Source organism: Pavona decussata, unplaced genomic scaffold (genome assembly GCF_977016875.1).
Source record: "Pavona decussata unplaced genomic scaffold, jaPavDecu1.1 SCAFFOLD_89, whole genome shotgun sequence".
NCBI lineage: Eukaryota > Metazoa > Cnidaria > Anthozoa > Scleractinia > Agariciidae > Pavona > Pavona decussata.
Genome location: NW_028145506.1, coordinates 1603949 through 1630122, shown reverse-complemented (window position 1 = coordinate 1630122; position 26174 = coordinate 1603949). Strand labels below are relative to the sequence as shown.

At 38.0% G+C, this 26174-nt stretch overlaps 2 protein-coding genes across 2 annotated transcripts; one reads left to right on the top strand and one right to left on the bottom strand.

Annotated features, from left to right (window-relative positions):
• Nucleotides 1–3108: 3108 nt before the first annotated feature.
• On the bottom strand, nt 3109–18983 carry LOC146474495 (solute carrier family 15 member 2-like). Its single transcript, XM_085117099.1, has 7 exons — nt 18478–18983; nt 16540–16817; nt 15190–15380; nt 12109–12292; nt 10549–10742; nt 7970–8663; nt 3109–6115 (listed from the first exon to the last, which is right to left on the bottom strand). The coding sequence occupies exons 1-7, from the start codon at nt 18873–18875 to the stop codon at nt 5805–5807; spliced, it is 2250 nt and encodes a 749-aa protein (XP_084973225.1). The 5' UTR covers nt 18876–18983; the 3' UTR covers nt 3109–5804.
• A 68-nt stretch (nt 18984–19051) lies between these two features.
• LOC146474494 (mitochondrial pyruvate carrier 1-like) lies at nt 19052–25477 on the top strand. Its single transcript, XM_085117100.1, has 5 exons — nt 19052–19182; nt 19372–19387; nt 20902–20982; nt 22047–22179; nt 23355–25477. Exons 3-5 carry the CDS (start codon nt 20931–20933, stop codon nt 23407–23409), a joined length of 240 nt encoding a protein of 79 aa, XP_084973226.1. The 5' UTR covers nt 19052–19182; nt 19372–19387; nt 20902–20930; the 3' UTR covers nt 23410–25477.
• Nucleotides 25478–26174: the final 697 nt, after the last annotated feature.

Genomic DNA, 26174 nt, shown 5'->3' with positions numbered 1-26174 from the left:
TCTTCATTTCTGCTCTCGTTACATCCAATCTATGTCCAAGATCAGAATTGAGCATCTCTAGCCTTCTAATGTCGTTGTTTTTAAAGATTTTAAATAGTGAACAACATAAGACGAGGCTGGTGTAACCTGCGTTACAGTCATTTCAGAGAGCAATTAAAAGATCACTTCCACTGGCAAGCTATAGTCTGCAGAACAGGCGTTTTATTTATTTTAACTTTTTTTGTTTTGCATTTTTCAAGCGAGCGAAGGCAAGTTTGCCTCCGCTCGCTTGAAAAACGCAAAAAAGTAATAATAATAATAATAATAATAATAATAATAATAATAATAATAATAATAGTAATAATGTAAACTGAGAATGTCTTGAGTTGTTATCCATTTCACGATATAAATAGTGTGCAAAAATTGATTTCCAATTATGTTATTGAATTTTGTTGCATGCAACCATACTTGTACAGTACGCTTAGAGTCGTGTTGATTGTAAAATTTATTTTATTATTCGTTATTCAATAAAATAGATCATTATTATGATAATAATAATAATAATATAAATAAATAAATAAATAAAGTAAAAAAATAACGCCTGTTCTGTAGGCTAGTGTTGCTCAATAGCTGCATTTTGTTTAATATTGACTGATCGCATGTTAGTCTCTAAAATGACTGCTACTCAAGTTACAGTGGTCGAAAACATTTTTATTAATATTCAGCACTGTAACACTAATTGGGGACACTATGCAACGCAGCCTCCCTACACGTATGTATACATGTTAAATAATAATAATAATAATAATAATAATAATAATAATAATAATAATAATAACATTGCAAGAACATTAAAAGAACTTTCAAAGTAGTAACATGATAATGTTATATTATACCAAGATTGATAGACCAGCCATGAATAGTTATTTGTACGAGTTTTAGACTTTCAGACATCTAGACTATGACTTTTATATACGTATATATATTTTATTGATTTATTCACGTGCTATTTTAAGTTTCGCTTGGCTCACAGGTTACGCTACGCGCCCTGTGTTGCTTTCTGATACTGTGCATACAGATAGTTTTACTGCGCATAATATAGTTCATTCTAGTCATTTGCAGTGCATGACTGAATTCCTGACCGATTACAATTCAAGGACAGGAGCCGATGTCCTGGCAAGGATTAATAATATTTATTATCACAATAGAGAAATCTAGATTATAGTCTTGTAGCTTTATCACCGGTTTGGGCAATGAATGTAAACTGACAATAAACAGTCTAGCAAAACGGCAAAAAGGACTTACATTTGTATATGTATTTTCCACGTCTGTCAACATAGTTTGGATTCCGGAATCCTTTGCTTGTTTTGACTGGATGTTTTGTACTGCATTTCTTTTCAGCTAAAGAAAAATAATTAAATCAGCAATGAAAGTTTATTGCTTAGTCCCAGTTTCAAAATAACACGTCTGCACACCCTTTTCAGAATTATCCCTGGAAGTTGGGCGTCACTCCTGAGACAGTTTCTGATAGCGTATTTCCCTACCCAAGGAAACTGAAGATTTGATAAATCTGAGTCAGATTCCACCTCTTTTGGTAAACAAATTTTTAAATTTATATACAAACAGACTAACTTATTCTTTAAAAAAAGAACTGAGTTGGTAATGGTAATGATAATGCTTTTTATACTGCATAATTTTGATTATGATAATCTCGTGGCAGTTTAGAATTCTTCTGTGGAGTGAGATCGGACCAGTATCTAAAGGCGCCACTGGCAGCTGCTATTAATCCATGTTTTGATCTCATCCACCAACCCAACCCACCGGTGAATGCGAAAGACAGATGAAATCAGATAAAGAGATAGACCACCACCACACCGGGACTACGTCCCTTACTCTTTTCGGACAGTGTGTGGGTTCTTCAAGTCTCACAGATCATTAGGAACAAGTGTAACGTAACGGGACCTACGGTTTATCGTCCTTATCCGAGAAGACTAGAAAGTCTAACCGTTTGTAGATGTCATTACAAAGGCAACACTTTCTCCAGTTCTAATTGTGGTGCTCATTTCAACTCTGAACTGCGTTTCTTTTTCAAGCGACAAATGCTATCTTCTCGTTTTTCGGGCATTCGCACAAACTAGTTTTTGAGCTAAATTATGGATATAAAAAACTGCGACACCCCAGTTACTTTTCGATTTTTCGTACTCAGTACCGTTTCCCGTTTAGCCTTTTTTCCCCCTTTTTGCTGGGATCTTTGCGGGGTATCTATAAAACGCTCATTTCGGCCTTTATACAAGACAAATTATACTATTAAAGCGGCCAAGACTATCAAAATGTGTCATTATTTACAAGACAACGACGGAAAGGACACCGTCTCAGATAGGTAAAAAACTTACCACTGTAGATGTTTTAGCATCAGCGAACATTTTACACTGTATCGTTTCCTTTGCAAAAAAAAGAACCATTTGCACCCACTTGGTTCTGTTTGCTTTTCTTTGTCATGTATTGGTCCTTAGTTGTTGAGGTAAGCGTGATTCGTTACGGTCTTTTGTTGTTGTTGCTGTTGCCTTTTTTGTTTTTGGAGCGTCCGCGCTTTTTCGCGCCAAAAAACTGGTTACCAGGTCATCACGGTGTAGAGTAATAATGGAGAGAAATAGGAATTAGGAATGACCACTTGCCAAAATATTTTGCACTACTGTCATCTGTGTACTCATTTTTCCAAGAAAACATAAAAGCGCATCTCTTGTTTGCCGTTTCCCGAAAAAACGACTCTAAATCTCTCGTATGATGTTTCGGTCTTAGTTCGACTCCTGATAGGAGCACTCGCGTTTTTTCCGAGTATGCCTGTGTCATTTTATGATTAAATACATTATTCTCATTTCTTCACCAGGCTTAACATATTCCATCACATTATTTCCATAAAACTATATAGTCTATTTGGAAAATATTGATCACTAACATCACAATCTCACTTGCCAATTCTTACGCAAAACTACCTCAAAAACTAGGGGCCAACTCTATTAAAAATTACCGTCCCCTTCCCCCTGTGATCGAAGAAAACTGAAAGGCGAGCTCCGGGCTCCAATACAAAATTTAGGGGCTCCAGCATCGTCAACAAAATTTCATCGAATCTTAAAGTCACAAAGAATGCTTTATTAAAAGAAATATATCAGACAACTGATTAAAAAATTAAAATTCTCCTTCTTATAGAAAATATCGAGTTTGTTAGGATGTTATTTGCAAGTAAGTGAGTAAGTAATTTATTTAATGTCAATAATACGGGGAGTGCTTGCGCAATCTCCCGAGCCAGAGGCTCAGATATTTGCAACATAACTCTACCTATAAATTTCACACTGTTGCATGCACAGAAAATAATTGTGAATGAACTGACCTTAAGGCCCTGAATATCATTTAAAAATACGAGTTCTAAGCCAACTTAATTAAAAGCGGATCGATATAAGTAGCTAACTGTTTTTTAGGCTGCGACTCGATCACAGTTTGCGAGTACGTTTTTGTCTATACGAAATCAATGGATGATTTGTTCCTCCAAACAATCTTTATAACTTCTCAAATTAAAGGAAACAAATCAAATTGCCATCTTTTTCAGAGTAGTTAGAGAGCAACTGACATTTGCCCAATGGCAGACAAGATGCTTAAACACCAACCAATTTTTAATAAAGCTCGAAAAACGTTTTGGAACTTCAATGATATTGATACAGTCACTGATGTGGCGCCTCATTTTGATGACGAGGCTAAAAGATCGCTCCGTAGATGGGCCACGCAGTGAACCAATAGGATATTTTCACTATGGCTTCATTTTACTACAACTACCAGAATCCTTCGGGTTTTATTTTTCTCATGCTAATTAGCGCTACTGTTCTTCGCTGTCCACTAGGATGACAAAATTTGAATTTGAAAAGGAAAACGAAATGAATTCTGGTAGTTGCAGTAAAATGAAGCCACCAAGAAAATGGCCTATTTGTATTTTTATACGAAAACACTTGAAAATATGAATAATGAATGTTCAACGTACTCGCAAACCAAACATACATTTATATACATATACTAAAGAGTACTCAAAAATAAAACATTAACTACCAAGAGTAGACTTTCCCAAAGTTCATTTTTAGGCATATACTTCAAGGTACAGTAAGGTAAGGGTTAGGGTTATGTGGGTGACTATATGGTACCTTAACATGAATTACTTGCCCGTTTTCATGAGAGTCCAGTCAGGCGTGTCACTCTTTTCGGTACATAAGAAAACGACTTGAGGCTGGAGAGCTGAAGCTGAAAAAAGTTTTCCAACGTATTTTGCATAGGACTACACTCTTTTTTTTTATAAGAATTTATTTTATAAGAATATCGAGGCTGAAATTTGCGAAATTAAGAATGAAACCCGAAGCTGAGATTTTGAAAAGAATATACTTTTGTGTGTTGAAAATTTGTAAATACAGTACAATTGTATGTTTTTAACTAAACCGCATAAACTTCTTCCTTTCTCTAAACGGCAAAACTAGCCAATAAAATGATAAAACCTGCACTAGCCATATGTTCGATGCTATAAATAAGAATATCCAGCCTGGGCCAAAAAAAAAACAAACAATATTTTTATAAAAAAAAGAGTGTAGTTTAATTTCTTAGCCTTAATTTTACCGGCTTGAATAGGTTTTGCAATAAGTCTAAATGTTTATATTTATACTCTCAGTACTAATCCAGTAACACACGGGCACGGACTGGACAGCGTAAACTGAAGCCAAGCTTACTAAAATTATAACAAGCTAAATATTAGTTGACGATATGTTTAACAAATCGACGGCAGTTTTCCATGGTCTATCCTCTTATAGACAATAGCTACGAACCAATCAGCGCGCGAAAATTTTGACAGTTACTGTAAAACGAGTATTACTTTATAAATTTCACTTTCTATTAACAACTATAAATTAATATCATTTGTATTGGCTATTTGCTACTATATATTACGTAAAGCACTATAACTTACGGACGACTTAACTTATTTAATAAATTAACGTTATGAAAAGAGCTACACATGCACACTTTGGCTAAGATCATACGTCTAAAGCTATAAAATTTACAACTGGTTCATAACAAAACAAGATTACATGTTTTTATGGCCGGTTTACACGCCACGATTTGTCGACCCGACAGTACTGATGGGAACGCAAATCGTAACTGTATTTTGACACCTGATTTGGATCTCGAAGTTTGATTGACGTGGCGGGTTCTTTGAGCTTGAGCCCGGAATCGGAGCGATCTTCATTTCACGAATCGGCCGTAAATCGTGTGCCAAAATACACATACGATTCGCGCTTCGATGCCGAAAACTCGTAGCTTGTAAATAAATGTTATTCACCGGCTGGGAGGTCCGCATAAGGAAAAACTGTGCCCGCGGTATGGAGTACGCGGCCGAGGGCCGTCCTTAAGAACGAGGCCACAGTTTTCCTTATACGGACCGACCTGGGTTGCTGAAAAGCATTTTTTTTTTCTTTTTTTGATTTTTAGGATGAACGGGGAGAATTGGTCTCCGAACAGGCTAGGCGCGCTACGTCTCACTGTTACTCTCAAGGTTAAAGTTAGTCTTCCTCGCGCGTCGCAGACGCTCTTTTGCCTCGTCACGCAATCTTTCCTTCCCAGCGAGAGGAGGAGAGGAAAGATTGCGTGACGAGAAAAAAGAGCGTCTGCGAGGCAGGCTACAACACAGTTCGCACCGGCGTTTGGATTGTTAAAAATATCAAGTAGCATAATTTTCTACTTCACCTAACGATTTGATGCAAGCGCTTTATCCTCGATTTACAACTGAAAGACCTTATTTAGATATGTGCTAACTCATCCATGTCCATAATCCCAATTCTGTCGTCACTCGTATCAACTGGAACTGGAACAATGGGTTCACCAACAGGAGAGTCTACATACCGATAATAAACAGACATCACCACAAACACCAGCATCACTACAAACAGCATGGCAGCGAAAAAGAAAAACTCCGTGGTAGGATTTGTGAAGACATGAGATTCTGCTTCGATGACGACTATCAAATTCCCAAGCGCCACAGTCATTAGCCATGCGGCCTGGAGACAGGACTTCATACTCACAGGAGCTTGAGAATATGCAAACTCTAAACCTGAAAGGTCGCACAAATCATAACAATGTATATATTGATTGAAAGGGTGGGAGCATGACCGTTTTATGTTGAATTTTAAGCCGATTTTTCGTTTTGCTCAAAAGAGCCTGAATTTCTGCATGTGGTATTCAATTTAGTCAGAGAACATCGCCGTGTCTTTTCTCCGTTGGCCCGCTTGGCCCTGTTTTTCTCGACAACAGGGCCAACAAGTCGAGTCCACAAAAAAGTATAGAAACAAGCAGAAAATAGACGTTTTGGAGCGTAAAAAATAAATCAATGTTCTTTAATTGCAGGCCACATGCAAAACTTCAGGCACTTTTAAGCGAAACGAAAAATCGACCTAAAATTGGACATTAAAAACAGTTATGCTCTGACGGTAACTTAAGTATCTATGGGATGGGAAGGGTATTGAACAGTCTTTCTGCTAACCGTGACATCTACCCCGCGTAGGTTCCATCCCTTTCTTAGCAGCTGCTGCGTCTTGTGTTCTGTTGTTAAATTGCGAAAATAAATATTACTATGCAATATTGCAGAATTTTCCCTATTTCTCTCTTCTCTATCACCCCCCTCCCCCCCCCCCCCCCAGAGTATTCTCGAGAGACACAGTAGAAGCACAATAAGCCCGAGTTCCGCACTCATTGTTTGTTTGCAGAACCCGTACACTGGATAGACGGGGGCTCTGATTGGTGCGGTAGGTCACATATTGATTGATGCCTGACAATCCACGGCAGATCGGCCCGCTTGTCATTTCATTCCAGCTTCACTAGCACTGTGCTCAATGAAACCGTGTCTTTCAGAAATTGGAATATCACTTGAATTGAGCTCCGAACAAAAAGAAATAATTTTTTCACTGTTGTCGAGACAAGATGTAGTGGCAGATTTTCCTACCGCCTTTGGAAAAAGCCTTACCTTTCCGTTGTTGGTTCGACTGAAGGGCATTTAAATTGATTTTATCGAGCAAAAGTGCTGATGCGATCCTTGTCTGTCCGCTGAAAAGTGCTGTGAAGAAGCAACTTCAATAGGATTAACAAAATACGGATACCGACTAAAAAGATATTGAGGATGCAAAAAACCGTTTATCATAGCTTCAGCTGAGGAGTACTGTCCGTTTTTTCGATCGCTGAAAAAGATTGATACACCAGTTGACCAGCAGCTTTGTGTGATAACTGGGGACGACTCGCATACTGTTCAGTTGAACCGGGTAAAGGTTTGTATTCGCATAGCCCCGAATAAAACTTTGAACTGATCTGTGCTTGATATTCTGTATTTGACCTTTGCGGCGCACAGCGTGACACTTATAAATCTTCTGAAAGCGAACGCAGAAAATAAGCTTTACTAAATTTACTAATTTGACCGTCACACAGTAGCTTTATTCTTTCATGATTCTTTTTATTTTGAGACAGAGACAACTTTCACTTTATTATGCTTGATTTCAAAGTAGAAACTTAGATCACGCGAAGATACGTGACATGACTGCACAAGCTGTGATGAATAAAGCCGGAAATGCACTGATCAAGCGCAACTATAAATAGTTAGGGGCGTTTGGCGATTGCACAGGGTTTGCGGGCAGGCGTTTTTTTCGCTCTCATTTCCTGCCCCCCCCCCCCCTCCCCCTCAGCCTCCCTCAAATACGCAACCTAAATTTATTATTCAGCACTGGCCCATGAAAAACGCCTGCACTGCAGGCTACATTCTTGCTGGTTACCAGCATCGATGTTGCTTGATCGAGAATGATGACGTCACGCAAATTTTGATATATTATTGCAATGCATTATGGGCGGATATCCGCTCTTCTTCTGACCCATTACTAAATCAATAATAGTTCATGCAAATTCAGTAATGGAACATACTCACCCGTTATTGAGAAGAGAATTTCTCCACTTGTAATGACAAAAAACTGGGGGATTTGATACAACATGGAGACATTTCTGGGCTCCAAATCTTTGTACAGGGTCACCTCAGCACCAACTCCGTTCATTGACTTGCTTTTTTGCACAACTGCAGTGTAAATTCCACCATTTCGAACAACAATCTTGCTAGACAAATACACTTTACTGGAATTCCTTCCTTGCAATGTCAGTTTATAATGCTCTGCTGAAACAACCGAGCATTTTGATTCCCCCATTACCAAAACACTCTCTTGGATCCTGTCCTTGTCGAGCAGAACATCAAATGTTTTGTCGGCTCCAGACATTGGCAGAAGAACCACGCACAGCTTAGATTTACCAGGCGGAGGTGCGGTAACATTCTGCTTGACTGTGTGTCCAATGATTCGATTTCCAACACTGCTAATCACAAAGTTGTACCACTCCTTTTCCTTTAGATCAAGGGGAGCTTCAAATCTTGACAGATTGCGACAGCTTACACCAGGTGTTATTGCGATTGTCACGTACTTTCCCACTAACAAATCCTGCGCAGCAGAATGCTCATGAGAAGCAACTGTTACGCTGCTGTTTGCCATCGTAACGGACACGGGGCAGTCTAAAGAGTTAATCACTTGTAAATTAGCCTGCCCAGATGGTGGTGTATCTTTGATCATCTCTTCACTCTGCGATTTAAATAGAGGAATCAATTAAGTCTTTCAAGTTTCTTTTGCAAATGGTATGATACATTTAATTACAGGGCTCAAGGCATAAGTTGATAACCAACCTACCTGTATATTGCTTTTTAGATCGCTGTTTTTTGTTTGTTTGGCTCAGGAGATTTGGCAGAGTTTTTGCACGTCAGCCCTCACTTCCTCCAGGAACGTTACCCCGGCGAGATTTGTTCGCTTTTTAGCTGTTCGTTTGGAGTAAAACCCGAGAGAACGTTTTCCGTTTTTACCTGCACAAAACGATCATGACTACAACACCACACGAGTACATACGGGTAACATACGAGTAACATACGGAACATACGGATACATACGACTAACATACGGATACATACGAATACATACGAAGAATACGAATGTTTTTCTTATAAAAGAAGCTCTAATTATAAGCCTTGCAAGCATTTTTTACGTCAGCAAACACGTACCCGGTTCAGTTTGAGGGGGGAGGGGCTGATGTTGATCGACCCCCCCCCCCCCCCCAAGGCTTTCGTTAAATTTAGTCACAGTAAAATAAATTCACATGGAGTGAAAAACCATTAGCTTGCGCTGCAAGATGACAATATATTTTGGATCGCGTCGACGTCATATGACGTCAGCAGATCCGCCATCTTGATTTCACTATTTCACCTTAGTTGGTTATGAGAAATGGCAAAAAATCAGTGCAAAATCAAGCCAGAAAGCCTAAATGTAACCACGTACGTATAAAAATGTCGAATTTTGGGAACAGTTGACACATTAAAAAATTCCGCAAGCTATAAACGAACAGCTGCTTAAAGTTTCAGCAACAGACTAAATCTCCTTTCCAAAATTTGCAAAATCTGAGGGGGGTGGCGATCAACATCCCCCCTCCCCCCTCAAGTTGAACCGGGTACGTGTTTGCTGACGTGAAAAATGCTTGCAAGGCTTATAATTAGAGCTTCCTTTATGAGAAAAACTTCGTATGTATCCGTATGTTTAATACTCGTATGTTAGTCGTATGTTAGTCGTATGTATTCGTATGTATCCGCATGTTCCGTATGTTACTCGTATGTTACCCGTATGTACTCGTGTGGTGTTTTAGTCATGATCGCACAAAACGACGCACAAAGCAGTGAATAAAACATCTAAGTAACGTTTCCGGGAGGACTTGAAGGCCACAGGCGAAAAAATCCGTCAAAATCTAAGCTAAACAAGAAAAAGCGATCGACTGTGCCCCGAGCAATTCAATTACAGATTTAGATAGGAAAGATTAAGACTATATGTACTGGAAATATATCTGCTGGTGAGAATGACATGGTGTATGAGAGTTAATTAATATAGACACTTGAGGGTTAAGAGATACATCACATACAGCAGCTGTGGCTTACAGTGTGAACATTTTGAAAACCGTCTTCAGATGACATATCGAGAAGCAGATGTCATATGCCTTGATTAATAAATAAATTAATTAGACTAGGGTACTTCTTGTAGCAGGGGCAAATGACCAGGGGAGGTACTCGGGTGTGGCCAAATTGTTAGACCCACAAAAGGTCCAATGGTCCAGAACTTAATCAAAGTTAACAGAACTTAAGTCCATTCTTCTCCAAATAAAAGCTTTTAAAAATTCCCAGTTAAAACCTTTCCTCACAAAAACGGTCCACCAGAAAATTTCTCTCTAAAAAGGTCTTTGGCCCTCCTCATAAATCTTTGATATGCTTGAGTATCCCCCTGGAAGCCAGTGGGGAGGCCACCAAAACTTTTCTTTTGTATGCTGCACCCCCCCCCCCACCCCACCCTCTGCACCCTTGCCGCCCCTTGTTACCCCTACCTAATTAGAGCCCTTGGCTGTGCATGAGAAACATGGAAAACATTTGTTTCATACCTGTATTTTCATCTGGAGAAATCCTGCAAAAACAAAAGCCACTGAGGCCAGAAACATTCCTGCACTCATCCTCTTGAGTGGTTTTGGTCTCTTTAATAATGGATACACCACACCCTCAAACAGTGGAATAAGTAGAATGATAAACAGAGCATTCAACGCTTGCATTTGGTCAGGTTTAATGGTTCCCAGAAAACCTATAACAACAAATGCATAATGGAAATGTTGTGATGGAATAAATTATTTGAAGCCTGGTGAATAAATGAGAACAATCTTTTATTCAGTGGATGTTTGGCCCATGAACATAGTTTAATGGCCTTAGCTCCCACGAGTCTCTTGTAGCTCAGTGGTAGAGCATCTGAACTAGTAATTGGAAGGTCTTAGGTTCGACTCCCAATAGGAGTCTCGGATTTCCTTTTTCTGAGTATGCCTGTGTCACTTACTGAATAATACATCATTCTCAACATATGCATACATTTGAAAATTGAGAATGATGTGTTATTCTGTAGCAACAGACACATGCAGGAATATTCGGGAAAAAAATCTGAGTTCTCCCAACAAGAGCCTAACCTATAAACTTTCAGTTACTAGTTTGGATGTTCTTCTGCTGAGTTACAGGGGACGTGTGGGAGTAATAAGCCATTAAACTAAGTTCATATGTGACCAACATCCTGCATACTGTGAGGAATTGAATGTTGATGAGTGGCAACTGTTTAAAACAAATTTGATGTAATAAGGCTGTTTCATCATTAATTTTCATTGCCAGTCATTATCACATCAGAAACTTCATTGTTTCCATATTTATGTTGCATGTTGTGATTTAAGGCCTTGAACTCAGTTAATTAGCTTGTTCATGACTTTAGCCTACAAACTGAAATCAACTGATGCGATGCATGAATGCTTTCTTTTCTTCTCTGTTTAAAGTCAAACATAAGCAAATTAACCATGCTTCATGTGTTCTTTTGTTTTGTTTCTTTACCTTTTATCAAAAGTCATTAAGAAATTCTTTGAATTCAAGCCTTCACGTCACAAAATAAATATGGAAACTTGGAGATAATTTTCAACATTATACCCAGTCTGTATGCCAAAGTACATGTAGAACATATCTGGAGAAATTTAGATTGTAACGGCCAAATCATCAACCTTTGTCCAATGAGCTCTGGGAGACATGAAAATACAGGATTTACACTTGTTGATCTTTCACTTGTTCTTTACCTATTCAGCAAACAGCCAGAACAACAACTTTTAAAGCCACTACCGTGGCAAAACTTCTTAGAGATTTTAAAGCCTTGGGGGGAAAAACAAAAAGTGGGTTTAAGTTTGACACACAAAATCTGCTCTATACAAGTTGTGCATGCACAGTATTATAAACTGAAGAAACATTATTATATTGAGTTGTTGTTAACATTTCTTGGCCAAAAATGTGGCATACAGCCTTATTATTATTATTATTATTATTATAATCATTATTATTATTATTATTATTATTATTATTATTATTATTATTAATTATTATTATTATCACCATAAACAAAACATATCAAACTTATTATTGTCACACACCAGCATCACCATCCATTTGACCTGCCTGTAAAACCCAGCGTGAGCCCTGTTGATCAAACAGAGTCCAAAACACAGGCAGAGGGAGGAACATGAAGAGCACTTTACACAGAGCTTTGATGTCCTGAATCAGCTGAGCATCATACACATCACCGGCCCAGTCCATCCAGTGGGCCTTTTTCTCGCCCTAATAACAATGAAAACTAACAACAGTAACTAACAGTACATGTAAAAGTGATTCTACTTTTAATTAAAATTTTCCAAATGTTGTGAAAGTGAAAACAACGGAAGATTTCCCATGGTGTAGATTCTGTTTCCTGACGAGAGGAATTGTGGTCATCGATCGTACCTCCAGATCCAGGGATGTTTCAATACCCAGTAGTCTTGGCATATGCAGGCCATGTAAAACACATTCAACTCATTCAAAACTGTAACACAGGTAAAGTTAAAAATCATGTACATGTAAAAGATGCTGTGCTGATGAAAGATCACTGGATCTATAGGCTGTTCCACAACCCAGGTCTGCTATAGGAGAAACTTTTCTTTAAATAATCTTTAAATGATCTTTCTTTAAATAATAATTTTGGTACCTTCTAAGGCTGTGGAAGAGCCAATTTGCTTTCAGTATTCCTTAAAGTGTATATGAAGTAAAAAACAAGTTTGACTTATGTGTTTGTTTATATCCCCATAAATCGAAATATCCGGTTTTAAACTGACTAAAGCTCTTTTATGGGGTGTTTTGCTCGCCTCAAAGTTCGAAATTGGCGCTTCGAAGTGTCTCCATCTTCCGCTCGGTCAAAGCGATCAGATTTCACCGGATATGACGTAGCCAGTGGTTCAGAAAGCACGAAAGCACATTCGAAAGCACAAGTATTCAGAAAGCACGAAAGTACATTCGAAAGCATGAGTATTTTGACGGAGAAGAAGGCAAAGAAAGGGGGAAAGAACTATTGCTTGGCCGGTGGCCCCGGTCGAATAAACTGCGATAACAAGACAGGGACACCGAACATCACAATGCATTACTTTCCGTCGGACGAGAAGTTGCGTGCAAAGTGGACACGTTTTCTGCGCATTCATCGGAAAGATTTCGTCCCGAAGAAGTCCTCATGTTTGTGTTCGACTGATTTCGATGAGAGCTGTTTTATAAACAGTGTAAAAAGGAAAGAAGATAGGCCTGCGCGACTCCCACTCGCGTGTTTTTAGCCATGTTCAGTTATAGTTTTTCTATAACGAGTACTGTATGTCTTTCAGGGAAAGCCCTCTCTTGTATGAGCGGTGCTCCCTGTAAATTTTCTTTTAGCGCTGTATTTTCTTCTTATTAAATACCATTTCTGGTTTGGAGGATTTCCGGGATAGTCACTGAACAAAGCCATGTGTTTAAAAGTCGCATGTTTTGGATTTTGATCTCAAAGGTCACTTCTGGGTTTTTTTGTTCTATCTATTTGACCTCTTGTTGTTTCTCTTTAGCGACTGTCGTTCTTATGCCGTTTGTGGCAATTGGTTCAGGCTTCGTATGGCTCATTTCAGTGTGTCTTGCGACAGTATAGCCTCTCTTTTAATCTTTGTAAGGACTGGATTTGAACCGTGTAATAATCATTACCTTGCAGCTTTTGTATTGCCGGGCCCGGCTATTTGCTATTGTGATGTTGTTTTACTTATCACGGTTATTTGTCTCTTGATCCTTTCTTTAGCATTGTAGCTTCTTTAAAAGCTGTACAATGCGTTAATTTGAGGGCTAAAGGCCGCTTTAGTTCAGTGCGGCTGTGTTTTTTGTTATCGCTCCGCTCAGCTCTGCTCTGTAACTGTGAGGTTTGTGTTTATGTTGCGGGAGCTTAGTATTTTCCTCCTGTGTTTTGATTACGCCTTAGACTGATTACTGAGGCAATTCTTCTGTGTTGCTCTGGCTAGGGGCTGCTACGAGTCCTTCAGCCGTTAGTAAATTCTGTGGCATTTTAGGCAATGGTCAGGCAAGACCGCAGTTTCTCTTCAGTTGCCGATTCCTGAGAAATGATAGGGATGAGTTCTCAGTATCATTTCAAATAAACGTGCTCTTTTGTTAGGATTTATACTCGTTGGAAGGATCGAAAATCCCTCGGGGAAAGACCATCTTGATCCTCCTTGGTGTCTTCCTACTCATCACTACTGTGAGCAAGCGGCTCACCTGCGTAGGGTTCCACATGTCCGACTACTTCCATTTCATCGGATGACTCGGTGCTGTTGGATGTTTCTTGGCTCGAAACGGACTCAGCAGAGGATAGCGTACCATCACTTTTAGACATATTTTCAAAAGCTGTATAGCATTCACTTTATCGTGGTCTGAACTGAGCACGTAAAGATATTTTTGAGCGCGCAAAGGTATTTTTGAGCACGCGATAGCAGAAAACAAAGCGTAAACAGAGCCTTGAAACCACTGGCTACGTCATCAGAGCTTAACTCGTTACCAGTCTCCGGAGACACCACTTTGGGGATTTTAAGTCACTTTGAACAGCCAAAACACGGTTTTTTACCTCTCTAGCACTATTCTTTTTTGTGCGTTTCGGAATAAGGGTATAACCACCTACCAATTTATGAAAAAAAAATTTTTAGTTCATATGCACTGTAATTAATAAGATGTTGTGTCGTCTTCGAAACACAAAATAATCTAGATCTCAGATACTCAAGAGTCTTCCCATGTACAGTTTTGTACATCATATATAGCAGCAGTTGATTCTGATCCTTGATGTTTGAGTTTATGCCAACCCTGATGAGTGCCTGGAACAATTCATCTAATTATTATTAATACATTCACAACTGGAAGACATCGAAATACATGGCTGCAAAAGTATTGAGCTTCTGCACCTTTCCAGAAAGACCCGGCTGCCGTAGTTGCCCCAAACAACATTACAGTAATCATAACGTGGATGAAATAAGTTGTCAAGTACATTAATTAATAAAATAATTTAATATTCAAAGGTATAAGATGTCAATTATTCATTTTTGAATGAATAACTGACATCGGGTGAAATTAAAATTGCACCCAATGCAGAAGAAATCTTTTTGCAAATGTTCTGTATTTGACATTCCCAGTTCAAGTTTTATTCTTACCTTGACTGTAACTTTCTTTTTGAGCGCATAGCTTATTGCCTTTACCACCTGCCAAACAATGTTTCCAGTTTGTGGAACCCTCTTGTATTTATGACGACCACACCAAAACAATAGAATTGCCATTATCATTAACAAGGCAGGCACCCCAAAGGCTAGGGGATAACAGTCATTTTTAAAACACTTCACATCCGCTGTAAGAAAAAGGATGAAAAAACAAAATGAAAATGTACGTAATGCAGAATACCGGTAGGTTTGCATTCCTGGCTTTCTTCTTTTCTAAGCTTTGTTTTTCATTAGGCATTTACTGAAAAGAAAAACCAACCATCCAAAATTCTGCCAGGATTTTTAATGTGTCATGCCAATTTTTTTTTTCTTTTTTTTTGCATCTTAGCACAAATGTATCACAAGTACTACACTTATATTACGGTTTGGACAAAAGAAAAACACTTAGTACTACATACTATCATACATGACAATGCATTATTAAACACTAAACAGAATTAATGTGTAGAGTTGGACCAATTTTTTGATACAGTATTTATAGTTAAGTTTACATACAAATTCACGGAGATCTAACTCGTTTTTGTTACATTTTTTATTATACAGATAGTACTTGGCATAAAAGATACAATTACAATGTTTCCAATTACAGCCACTTTCCAGTGCAACTAAGGAAACTGGATGAACACCGAGAATTATTTTGAAATGTCTATTGATCTACAGCCAAACAGATGTGAGATCAGACCACAAAAATTATTACCATCAGATTCATCTCATATCTGATTGGTCTTCTTTTCCAACACAACAAGCATTCCCGAAATACTTCGACTGTAGTATCATTTGAAGTTTTCTTAAATATATTCCACTGGCAAATGTATAGGGACACCTCTTTCATTTACACAGCTAAATATAAAGGCATTTTCCACAAGATAAGCATCATGCTCTACAGATACATGGGTGGAACCAGGAATTTTTGAATCGAGGGGTACACATTATGGAATCAGGACCACATACAACTGTGTATGAGTATGTTATAAGAACTTAATTTTTGTACACTGTACAAAGTTTTGTCACTGTCAGGTATTATGTATCAACGGAGGGCGACTTCTGTCCAATGCCAGAAGCAAGGACTTCAAGGAACTTAATTAAATTCTCTGGTAAATGATAAAAGGGGCCAGCTGCATGTTGTTGTCTCTCTCTCTGTCTCTCTTAAGTATGGATACACCGGACCCACCCCCTCCCCCTCCTCACAAAAATTCCCTGGATCCGTTACCGAGATAAATTTTATGCATGATAATCATAATCATGCAAAATCAAAGTACTTTTTATCAAGGACTCCTTTAATCTTACCTCGAAGAACAGGTGTGATTAACATTGACAGCAAACTTCCAGCATTTATAGCGAAATAGAACACAGAGAAAAAGCTCTGAATTAGGTGCGTCTGATCAGATGTGAACTGATCTCCTCCAAACGCTGATACACAAGGCTTGATACCACCAGTACCCAATGCAATCAGGAACAAACCAATCATAGGACCAGCAATCTCACCAGCGCCAAGAGGAGGAAGTGCCGTGATTGACACTATCAAGTTCCCGGTGCAATAGATCATAGAAACGTACAAGATTGTCCTTTAAAAAAAATAATAAGATGATACCTGAAATTTATGGGAAATTAATATTTATCAAATAAAACCCTGTATGGTCAAAGTCAACCAGTCTCTATGGAGAAGATCTTGATCAGCCAAAATATTTTTAGCAACCAAAGTAATCTTCTCAAAAAAATCCAATTAAATACTTCATTATTTTATTTATTACTTTTTAAGGAGTAAATAAGGTCTAAAAGGAAACAGTCAATGTTTGAGAACTATGCCCCCACCCCCATAAAATACTATTTGTGGACTGACCTCAAATTTGACATAAAATCCAAAGCATTCCCCCTCCCCGTCCCTCTCTCTAAGGCTCAATTAAGACATGGTAATTCTCTGTTACCATATTGCTCTCCATAAACCTTACATTAAATTGATTGTGCAGGGTTTGATGAAGAGTTTTTAGATAGCTGTCAATAATATATTAGTACATTTTGAAATACTCTTTAAAATCTGATTATAAGTACCTCATGACCCCTATCCCTCCCCCCTATTCACCAAATCTGCAAGCTTATCCAGTAGAACTCACAACCAGGGCCCAGTTGTTCAAAGCCCGATTAAGTTAATCCTGGGTTAACGTGAACTTTGATTCAAGTATATTTACTAATCCATAAGAATTCATCCAAAAGATTTTTGCCCCTAAGTTTTGCCATAGTTAATAGCTTAAAATGAGATGACAACCTCGGTTAACTTTTAATCGTGGGTAAGTGTTAATTGGCTTTCGAACAACCCGGCCTAGGACTGTAAGATTGTAATAACAACTTTTATAGATAGATAGATAGATAGATAGATAGATAGATAGATAGATAGATAGATAGATAGATAGATAGATAGATAGATAGATAGATAGATAGATAGATAGATAGATAGATAGATAGATAGATAGATAGATAGATAGATAGATAGATAGATAGATAGATAGATAGATAGATAGATAGATAGATAGATAGATAGATAGATAGATAGATAGATAGATAGATAGATAGATAGATAGATAGATAGATAGATAGATAGATAGATAGATAGATAGATAGATAGATAGATAGATAGATAGATAGATAGATAGATAGATAGATAGATAGATAGTTTAATAATTTTATGATGGGAAAAGTGACCCCAGTACTAGTGGTAGTGGATGGAAGAAGGGCACCAAAATAATATAGAAATACAGTCAATTCTTTCTATTAAAGAAGAGCTCACAGGACACCACTGGGACCAGGTCAGTTGTCTGCATTGGATGAGAGACTACACCTGATTGCTGTGTATTTCAACAGCTGAAATTTGAACCATCAGAACGACCTAAGCCTATTATGTCCACCTTAGAGATCTCGGTGACTGTCACTTTTAGTTTCCCGAGTGCTATGTAGTAGAATGGAACAACCTATCCAAAAACACTGTAAATTATTCAATTTAAGCCAATTCAAGACTGCATTAGCAGCACACTAGGGTAAATTTGTTCAGACAATGATAAAAATCTAACATTTTTTTTCATAATTTAGCTTAATTTCAATTTATAATTTGCGCATAGTTAACATTTATCATATATGTAATTGTTGCTAGTTGCGACCCTGAGAACTCCTCAGTTGCTAATGCTATAGTTTTACTGAGTCTTAAACAGGAACAGGAGAGTACAATATACTGACCTGTATTTTCCAAGCCAACCATCAGCCAACATTGCCCCAAACAAAGGAGTAAAATAACACAACATGGAGAAGCTATGGAACAATGCAGTCGCTGTATTGTCTCCGAGACTGAGAACTCTGGTCAGATACAAAATCAAAATGGCTTTCATCCCATAGTAAGAAAATCGCTCACAGAATTCATTCCCTACGATGTAGTAAATGCTTGATGGAAAGCCGTTCTTGCAAAGGAGGAATTTTCTGACGCGACCCCAACACTTCCCGCTTAGTTTCAATCTCGCGGGTTTCGGCGGTGGCGGTGCATCGTTATTTGGCAAAGGAGAATGAAAAATCTCTGAGCCCGTCCAGCTTTGCTGGCTAGCTCGCCTGTTACCTTGTGAATTGGAGCGTTGATCAGACATTGGAGAATTAGCGGATAGTCTCCAAATACAAAGATGCACGGCTCCCACAGCACACTTCCCGTATGAAACGCTGTTGTACCTGATTGGCCTGGGTTGGAAACCGGAAGTTGCCTTGCCAAGACGAGGACACTTCAGGGTGGCAGGAATGAAGACCTTACGCAACCGTAAACTTTATAATTATTTTACCGGTACCGAAGTTCGTTCGACAGGTCTGACGAAAGAGAAGCCAAAAATGGCGGGCAGGTTATTGAGAAAGGGACTAGATCATTTAAAAAGTAAAGAATTTAGGGAATACTTATGCAGGTGAGTTAAACTGGTGCGTCAGAAGCTAATCTAAGGAAGTTTCGCTGTACTAAAATCTGGTTTTCTCTTCTATTTCAGCACGGTAAGTTTGTCGCATGTCTTGTTACGTTGTTTGACCTGTTCCTTCCACCAAGTGGTTTTGTAAGCTAATGAATTGTTTTTCAATTTATTCGTTTTCGTGGAAACCTTCCAGCATTTCTGGGGACCGGGTAAGTGTTATTTTAGTGGTAAACTTTACTTTTATTTGTTCAAAATCGGTACATGTTAATCTGGTTTACGATCAGTCTAGACAAGGAAACGAAATATTCAATTTTTATGTTCAATTACTTATACAAGCTTAAGCTAATATAGGGACAGAACAGTTAAAAAAGATCCAATAAAAAGGTTTTCTGCAGCAAATATCACTTCTGATATTTGCGTTTTAGAGCTGTACTGAGCAACACTCCCCACGTTGCTGGGTGTCTGCAAACGTAATTTCTTCACGATCTGAATTATTCATTCTCACACCGAGTGGATGTGTAACAGCACACCGAACACGTGTAATGCTCATGTTAGGTTTAGAAATTTTGAATGACAAAAATTCCAGGGGTTATCATTTTTCAGTCTTATACATTCAAGACCATGTTGTAAAATCATTGCACTGTAATTTTCATTTCTAATGATTTCTCAATACAGTTATGAGTTGCATTGCCAATTTGGCTGTCAAGACCAGAATGCATTTCTTCTTATTAATACATGCTAATAATATTGCCTGGACTATTATTTTGCTGTTAATACAGATTGGATTTGGTGTAAATAAGAAACAAGGAAAACATTACAGCTCTTAGGCAAAACTAACCTCTCTATCAGTTAAGCCTGTTGATCTAAACTTTACAAATAGAGAACTAAACATCCTTAAGGTTGGGGCTGTCAGTTTAGCCTGGAAACAGTTCTGTAATATTACAGATGTGGCACATGAAATTCAACTATTGGTAATCTAACTCAGTTGATTGTAATCAAGTGTAAATATCATTTTAGTCGATCAGTTCAATTGTCAAACACAATGATTGTGCAGTTCCAGACAAAAATCTTTACCTACCCCATGGAAACTCATAGCAAATTTCTAGGGGGAGGGAACTCTTAAAAGTCCAAATTTTCAAAGCAAATTTTGAAGCAAAACTGGAATTTCCTTGGGGGTACGGATGCATAACAAAAGACCTTCCATGGAGGGAGTATGGATATTTTCTGGAACTGCACAATCCAGCCAGGTCAATAATAGCCTATTTAAATATCCGTGTTCACAAACTGATTTTTTCTCTTGATAATGGAGTCAAGATGACTCCGAAACGTCGAGCCTTAAATCTCTCTGTAATTTTTGCATGTCTTTGCTTCAGCAAATCCCTTTTAATTAAAATATTTATTTAGTATTTATTTAAAGGGCCCAGTGGAAAGAGGGCATAAGTGATGGTTTGGTCTTCAAATCTAAATTTCTGGGAGTTTGCTCTAATTATTGACTTGCATACATACTGGTTCTTGTGTCAGAAAGGTAGTTCCATACTTATGTTGTGATTTACCGCTTATGGCTTTAGCCTAAAATCTGAAACAACTGTTAAGTGATGCTAAAAACAGTTTCCTCTCTTCTCTGTTCAAAGCTAAACAAAAGTTCTCATGCGATAACGTACAAGTCTGTAGGCCAACATTGGCTGTGACAGCCTGTTGAAAGTTTGGTGTCTGTTATTTTTAGTTGCCAACTGGGGTCTGCCTCTTGCTGCTATGTCTGATATGAAGAGAGATCCTGAATACATTAGTGGTAAAATGACAACAGGTACACTCCACACATTATTAAAGGCATTGTTAGCGTCCAATTATGCATCTTGCATCTAAGTGGCGGAATTTGTCGCCAAAACTTTCCTCCCCAGTCACTCTAACCTAGAAGGACATAAGGAACCAAGTGTCAAACCCTCCCCTCCCCAACCATGTGCTTTTGGCACACAAATGTGAGCCTAGGTGACAGGCTAGTGCATGTAGAAAGTCCCCTGAAGTTTCAACCAGCACACAGGCTTCACACGTTTTAGCAAAATCAGATTAATATATTTCTGGTTATATTATATTTGTTAACTTGCATTTTACATGTTCCATTTAAACTTGTTGACGTGTATATTGCAATAAAACTAAAATAAAAATTGTTATACTTGTACTACTTATGACCGCCTTCACAAAACCTCGTTTGAACTCCCATACAAACTCTGTATTTACACATTCCTGTAAGTGGCCGCGGACACTTTCAGGGTTTATGATTTAGACTTTTCCTTTGTTTCTAAGTTCCCTTAAGCGGACACCCAAAAGGAAATCCCATTGCCTCTGAATCTTAATTATTTTAATCATTCAACCTCACATCGCTGTTTGTCGTGATGATTTTAATTACAGTACTGTTATCACCATCATCGCAGCATTGCATTAGGTAATAAAACAACAACAAAAAAGTCATTTGATACAGTGGTATTTTTTGCATTCTCAATGTTTATTATTAGCTGGGCAAGCTCCACTAAATGGCCAGCTGCACCTCTAGTGACCACTTACAAGAACAATTCTCGTAAGCGGCCAGCTCCAGTTACGGACACCTTTTTTGCGTCCCAAGGGTGTCTGCTTAAGGGAGCTTCCACTGTGGGGTATTTTAAAAGTAGTTGATTACTGTTGTTGTCCCACAATATGATTATCAATCATACTCAGTTGTGGTATCTGGTGATAGGGATGGTGGTGTGTTGCCCTTTATTTCTTCATTCAGATTAAGAAATCTTTTAAAGACACATTTTTTGAAGTTCACAAAATGTAGCTAGTACATAAAAGTAAATATTGGTATTAACACTGTTAACTTTGTTTCATTTCCAGCTCTTTGTATCTATTCAATGCTATTTATGAGGTTTGCATGGAAAGTTCATCCCAGAAACATGCTATTATTTGCTTGCCACTTCAGTAATGAAGTCTGCCAGTTGGTTCAGCTAGGAAGGTTTGTCAAATATAGGTAGGTGTGGTAACTTTAAATTGCCTTACTGAACAGGGTCATTAAGGGCCATAAGACAATCACCTGTTATGGCTGAAGACCCTTACAATGTTACGATGATGTTACCTTACGATGATGTTACCTTGATGGTTTTTGGTTCATTGTTAAAATCAAAGAACAGCTCCCCAAAAAACCTTTCGGCGGACTGTTGGTCAACAGTTTGCTGACGGATTACTGACAGTCCACCAACAGATTACCAACAAATAAAATGGCAGGATTTAAAATGGAGAAATAAGTCTTAAAATCAGATCACTATTGACTGTCAGTCTGAAATGCATTCAGGCCAGGATGCCCTGATGCAATCAGCAACCAGAGGACAAGCGCACAAAGTTTCAAGTGAGCAGCAGTTGTCTTACCTGTTTTTGGTTTTATTCATCCAACTGTTGGCTGTTTGTCAGCCAACAGTTTACCCACAGTCATCCCGCAGGTTTATTGGGGAGCTGTTTTTTTTAATTTTCAGGTTTATTTTACTCACAAAGCAACAAGTTTGTTAATGCAGTGCAACATGTGGCTAAATGCTTTTTTTTATGACAGCCCTGTTGCATTGCAGAACGTTTTCAGGACAACTTAATTTGATCACAATTTGGGAAGTACTGATGTTATACCAGAAAACCAGTTCATTGCTTTTGCAAATTTGTTGAAACTTTCTTCAAATCAATACTATAAGTGAAGTTTTGTTAAACTTTCTCTAATGCACTGGTTATCAAGAAAAGCACAAAAACTTTCCTGCAATTTGCATTGTATTTAACACACTGATTTGTTTTTGCAGTATTTTTACAATGTGTTGAAAGGACATCAAAAACTTGATCTGTTATTTGTCTTTATTTGTTATTTACAAAATTCAGCAGAACAAAAAAAATAAATAAATAAATAAAACAAATAAATGACTTTATTAAAGTGTTGAAGTATTTAGCGCTGTAGCGCTAATTGGGGACACTATAAACCAGTGAAACAAATATGCAAACTGAAAATATCGTTGTTAAAAATCCCAACTGGTGGGAAGTAAATCAGTTGGCTATTTACAAAGCTTGACCTTGGAGCGGGACTTGAACCTTGGGCCTCCAGATTACATGTCCGATGCCTCTAACCACTGGGCCATGCCTCAAAGTAACTGAATGCTGTTTCTTTTTCCTCAGGTTGGAAGGAGGACCTAAAACTCGACCCAGTGTGGAAGTATACCCATCAAGTTAAACATTCCAGCGTCCGCTACAAATCTTTGGAATCTGATGTATCTGCATAATTAATTAACTTGACTGCGTGGGAGGATATGTAATATTATTGGCTTGAACAGATTGCACATACAGTGTCTAGAATGCTGTAAATCTGGCCACCAGAAGGCCAGGAAAATGTTTCTATTTCAATTCAGGGGGTGGGGGGAGGCGTTGACACATAGATAATGGTTGGATACTGTGAAATGGGGTGGCCAACAGTATTTAAGGGTTACCTCATTGGAGGTAAAGGTTTTACTCAAAAATTGCCTCCATGGAAATTTTATGCATGGCATAATCCACAGTACCAAAAAGGGTGGCGAGTGGTACATTTACCCATAATTCTAAGCATATTAAAAGCCTTAAAACGCTCACTGATAACAATGCACGGAAAAATTTTAAAAATTTCAAACCCAGCATACATAATTGTTGACCGAAGTTGTTAGCACAAGGACAAATTTCACCAAAAAAATTAGCTTTCTATGTGCCTGTTGGCTGTTTTAGGTTTGCAAGGTATTGTGGTAAAATGTACACCCGCCATCTCTTTCAGTACAGTGGATTTCCACAAGGATTAATTTTCCTGATAATTTTTTACCTTGAGGGACACACCTTTCTGCATGTCTGACAACTTTCACGCGAGCTTCTTTTTTTTTTCTTTTTAGTAATTTTTATTGCTAAATAGTCTTTTGATGGACTGGTTTAAACAGTTCACAGATAAGACAATTGTTTTTAATTAGGTTTTAAATACTAGGAATTTTAGAAAATAGTATTATGTGAACTTATTATGCAACTGAGTTTCAACACTCTAGCAAGTAAACTTTAAACCTGAATGTTTGGTTTATCAACAGATTTAATAACAAAAGGTGAATTGGCCAAATTACCTTTAGTTGTTAACTCTGTGGATAAAACCAGATATTCATTTAGAAGCTAAGTCCCTTATCAAACTTGGTTTGGGAAAATTTGAAATATGTGCTGTATTCTTCCCCTTCCTTCTTGTAGCCCAGAGAAAGGGTGTTTGTAATTCACTTCTGTTTTCTGATTTTGTCTTCAAAGTTGTTATTTTACTGCAACTTCAAGGATTAGTTGAAACACCTTCTATTTCTGACCTGATAAACTTAAAGTTCTTAAAAAAGTTATAACCAGTTAATAAACCTTTTACAATAACTGTCAAAATTCCTGTGCGCTGATTGGCTCATAGCTATTGTCAATAATCTGAGTACAGACAACAAGAATGATGTCAGATGTAATGCGCGCGCTTTCTCAACAGAAGATAAAGCCAATTCCACTTGTAGTTTTTCCATGTTATTGTAAAAAACAACAAAAACCGAAACAAATCAATGCCAGTTGAGGTTTTATTAATATTTTATTCAATTTTAAAAGTGTAATGTTGGTAACTTTTTACTCTGATGAAGCCAGCAGGCAAAAATTCAGTCAAGGCTTTTAAAGGACAGTGCCTACTAATAAACTGTACAGAGGTATTTTTGCGCAATTTATGACTATGCGGGTAAAGCATAGTCAAAACGAAAATTGGGGGTAACCATGCATTTTGAGAGATAATCAAGCAACAATGATTTTAAAAAGTGCAAAAATACAAAGCAAATTGTATGGCGTTTTATTCCAAATTGAAGCTTTATCTATCTCTGAAAAATGCATGGTTCCCCTAATTTTCTTTTTAAATACCAAGAGCACTTGCTAAGTTCTGCTTTCTCCGCAGAGTTTTAAACTGTGCCAAAATATCCCTGTATTAGTAGGCACCAGCCATAGGAGACCTGAGTATCTCGAGATGCACAGAACGTATGCGCAGTAACAAAAGTAGGCACCATCCTTAATTGAAGAACTTTTCTGTTGGGTCAGATGTAGAATATTTTTTCAACAGATTCTTACCACAAACTGACTGCCCTTGGGTGTCATCAACAGGGTAACGCTAGGACTCTTGTTTTCTTATATTCAACTTGTAAAGCTAAGGGTGGTATTTAATTAAATAGACAAAGCAGTATATATATTGCATTATTTAATTTAGACAATATAAATAAAATGCTGGTATTTTCTCATACCGTTGAGTGATCATTGTGTCAATACCCCCAATTATGCTGAGTGGAACGTCTGAAGGCATATAATTCATGGTAACGTACGTGTGACTGATATGGAGGGTTGGATGACTATATGGAGGGTTAGGGTTATGTGGGTGACTATGTGGTACCTTAACTTGAATTACTTGCGTCTGAACATTTGGTCCAAAAAATTGTTGACCAGTGAGGGTGCGATAGGGCTAGGATTTTTTTAGGGGTGGGGGGGAGGGTTAAACTACCCTAAGGATTATGACAGTGCACCTCAGAAAGGAGCAACCTATGGACAGTCTCAAATTATTCTTTTATCCATCCAGACTTTGACAACCATTAATAAAACTAAATTTACGCAACATAGACCTTATTCCAAAATGGCTACTTTTTTGATATTATTGTGTTAGTATTTAAATTAGCCCTTCTGCCTCATTCTTAAATAGGTTGTAAATCAAAAGAATATATTACCTTGAAGGAGTCAAGAAGGGCTTATTTGAATGCAAACAAAAGAATGTTAAAGTAGAAGCCATTTTGAAATAATGTTTATTTTGTCACATTCCGGCACTTCCAACTCAGTGGTGCAACAAAATCGTCTGCATAGGGTAGTGTGGGGTACAGGGGGGGGGGGGGGGTAGTGGTAGTGTTGGGTAAAAGGGGAGGGGAGGGGAACTACGGTGAAAGAACAGGG

Bases quoted from the DNA above. Each gene is read 5' to 3' on its own strand.
- LOC146474494 (XM_085117100.1), top strand. From the start codon at position 20,931: ATGTCTGATATGAAGAGAGATCCTGAATACATTAGTGGTAAAATGACA. The intron at 20,983-22,046 runs GTACACTCCACA...TTTCATTTCCAG, and splicing joins TAGTGGTAAAATGACAACAG to CTCTTTGTATCTATTCAATG. The intron at 22,180-23,354 runs GTAGGTGTGGTA...CTTTTTCCTCAG, and splicing joins GGAAGGTTTGTCAAATATAG to GTTGGAAGGAGGACCTAAAA.
- LOC146474495 (XM_085117099.1), bottom strand. From the start codon at position 18,875: ATGTCTGATCAACGCTCCAATTCACAAGGTAACAGGCGAGCTAGCCAG. The intron at 15,381-16,539 runs GTAAGATTAAAG...TTTTTCTTACAG, and splicing joins AATCACACCTGTTCTTCGAG to CGGATGTGAAGTGTTTTAAA. The intron at 6,116-7,969 runs GTGAGTATGTTC...GCGACCTTTCAG, and splicing joins AATTCTCTTCTCAATAACGG to GTTTAGAGTTTGCATATTCT.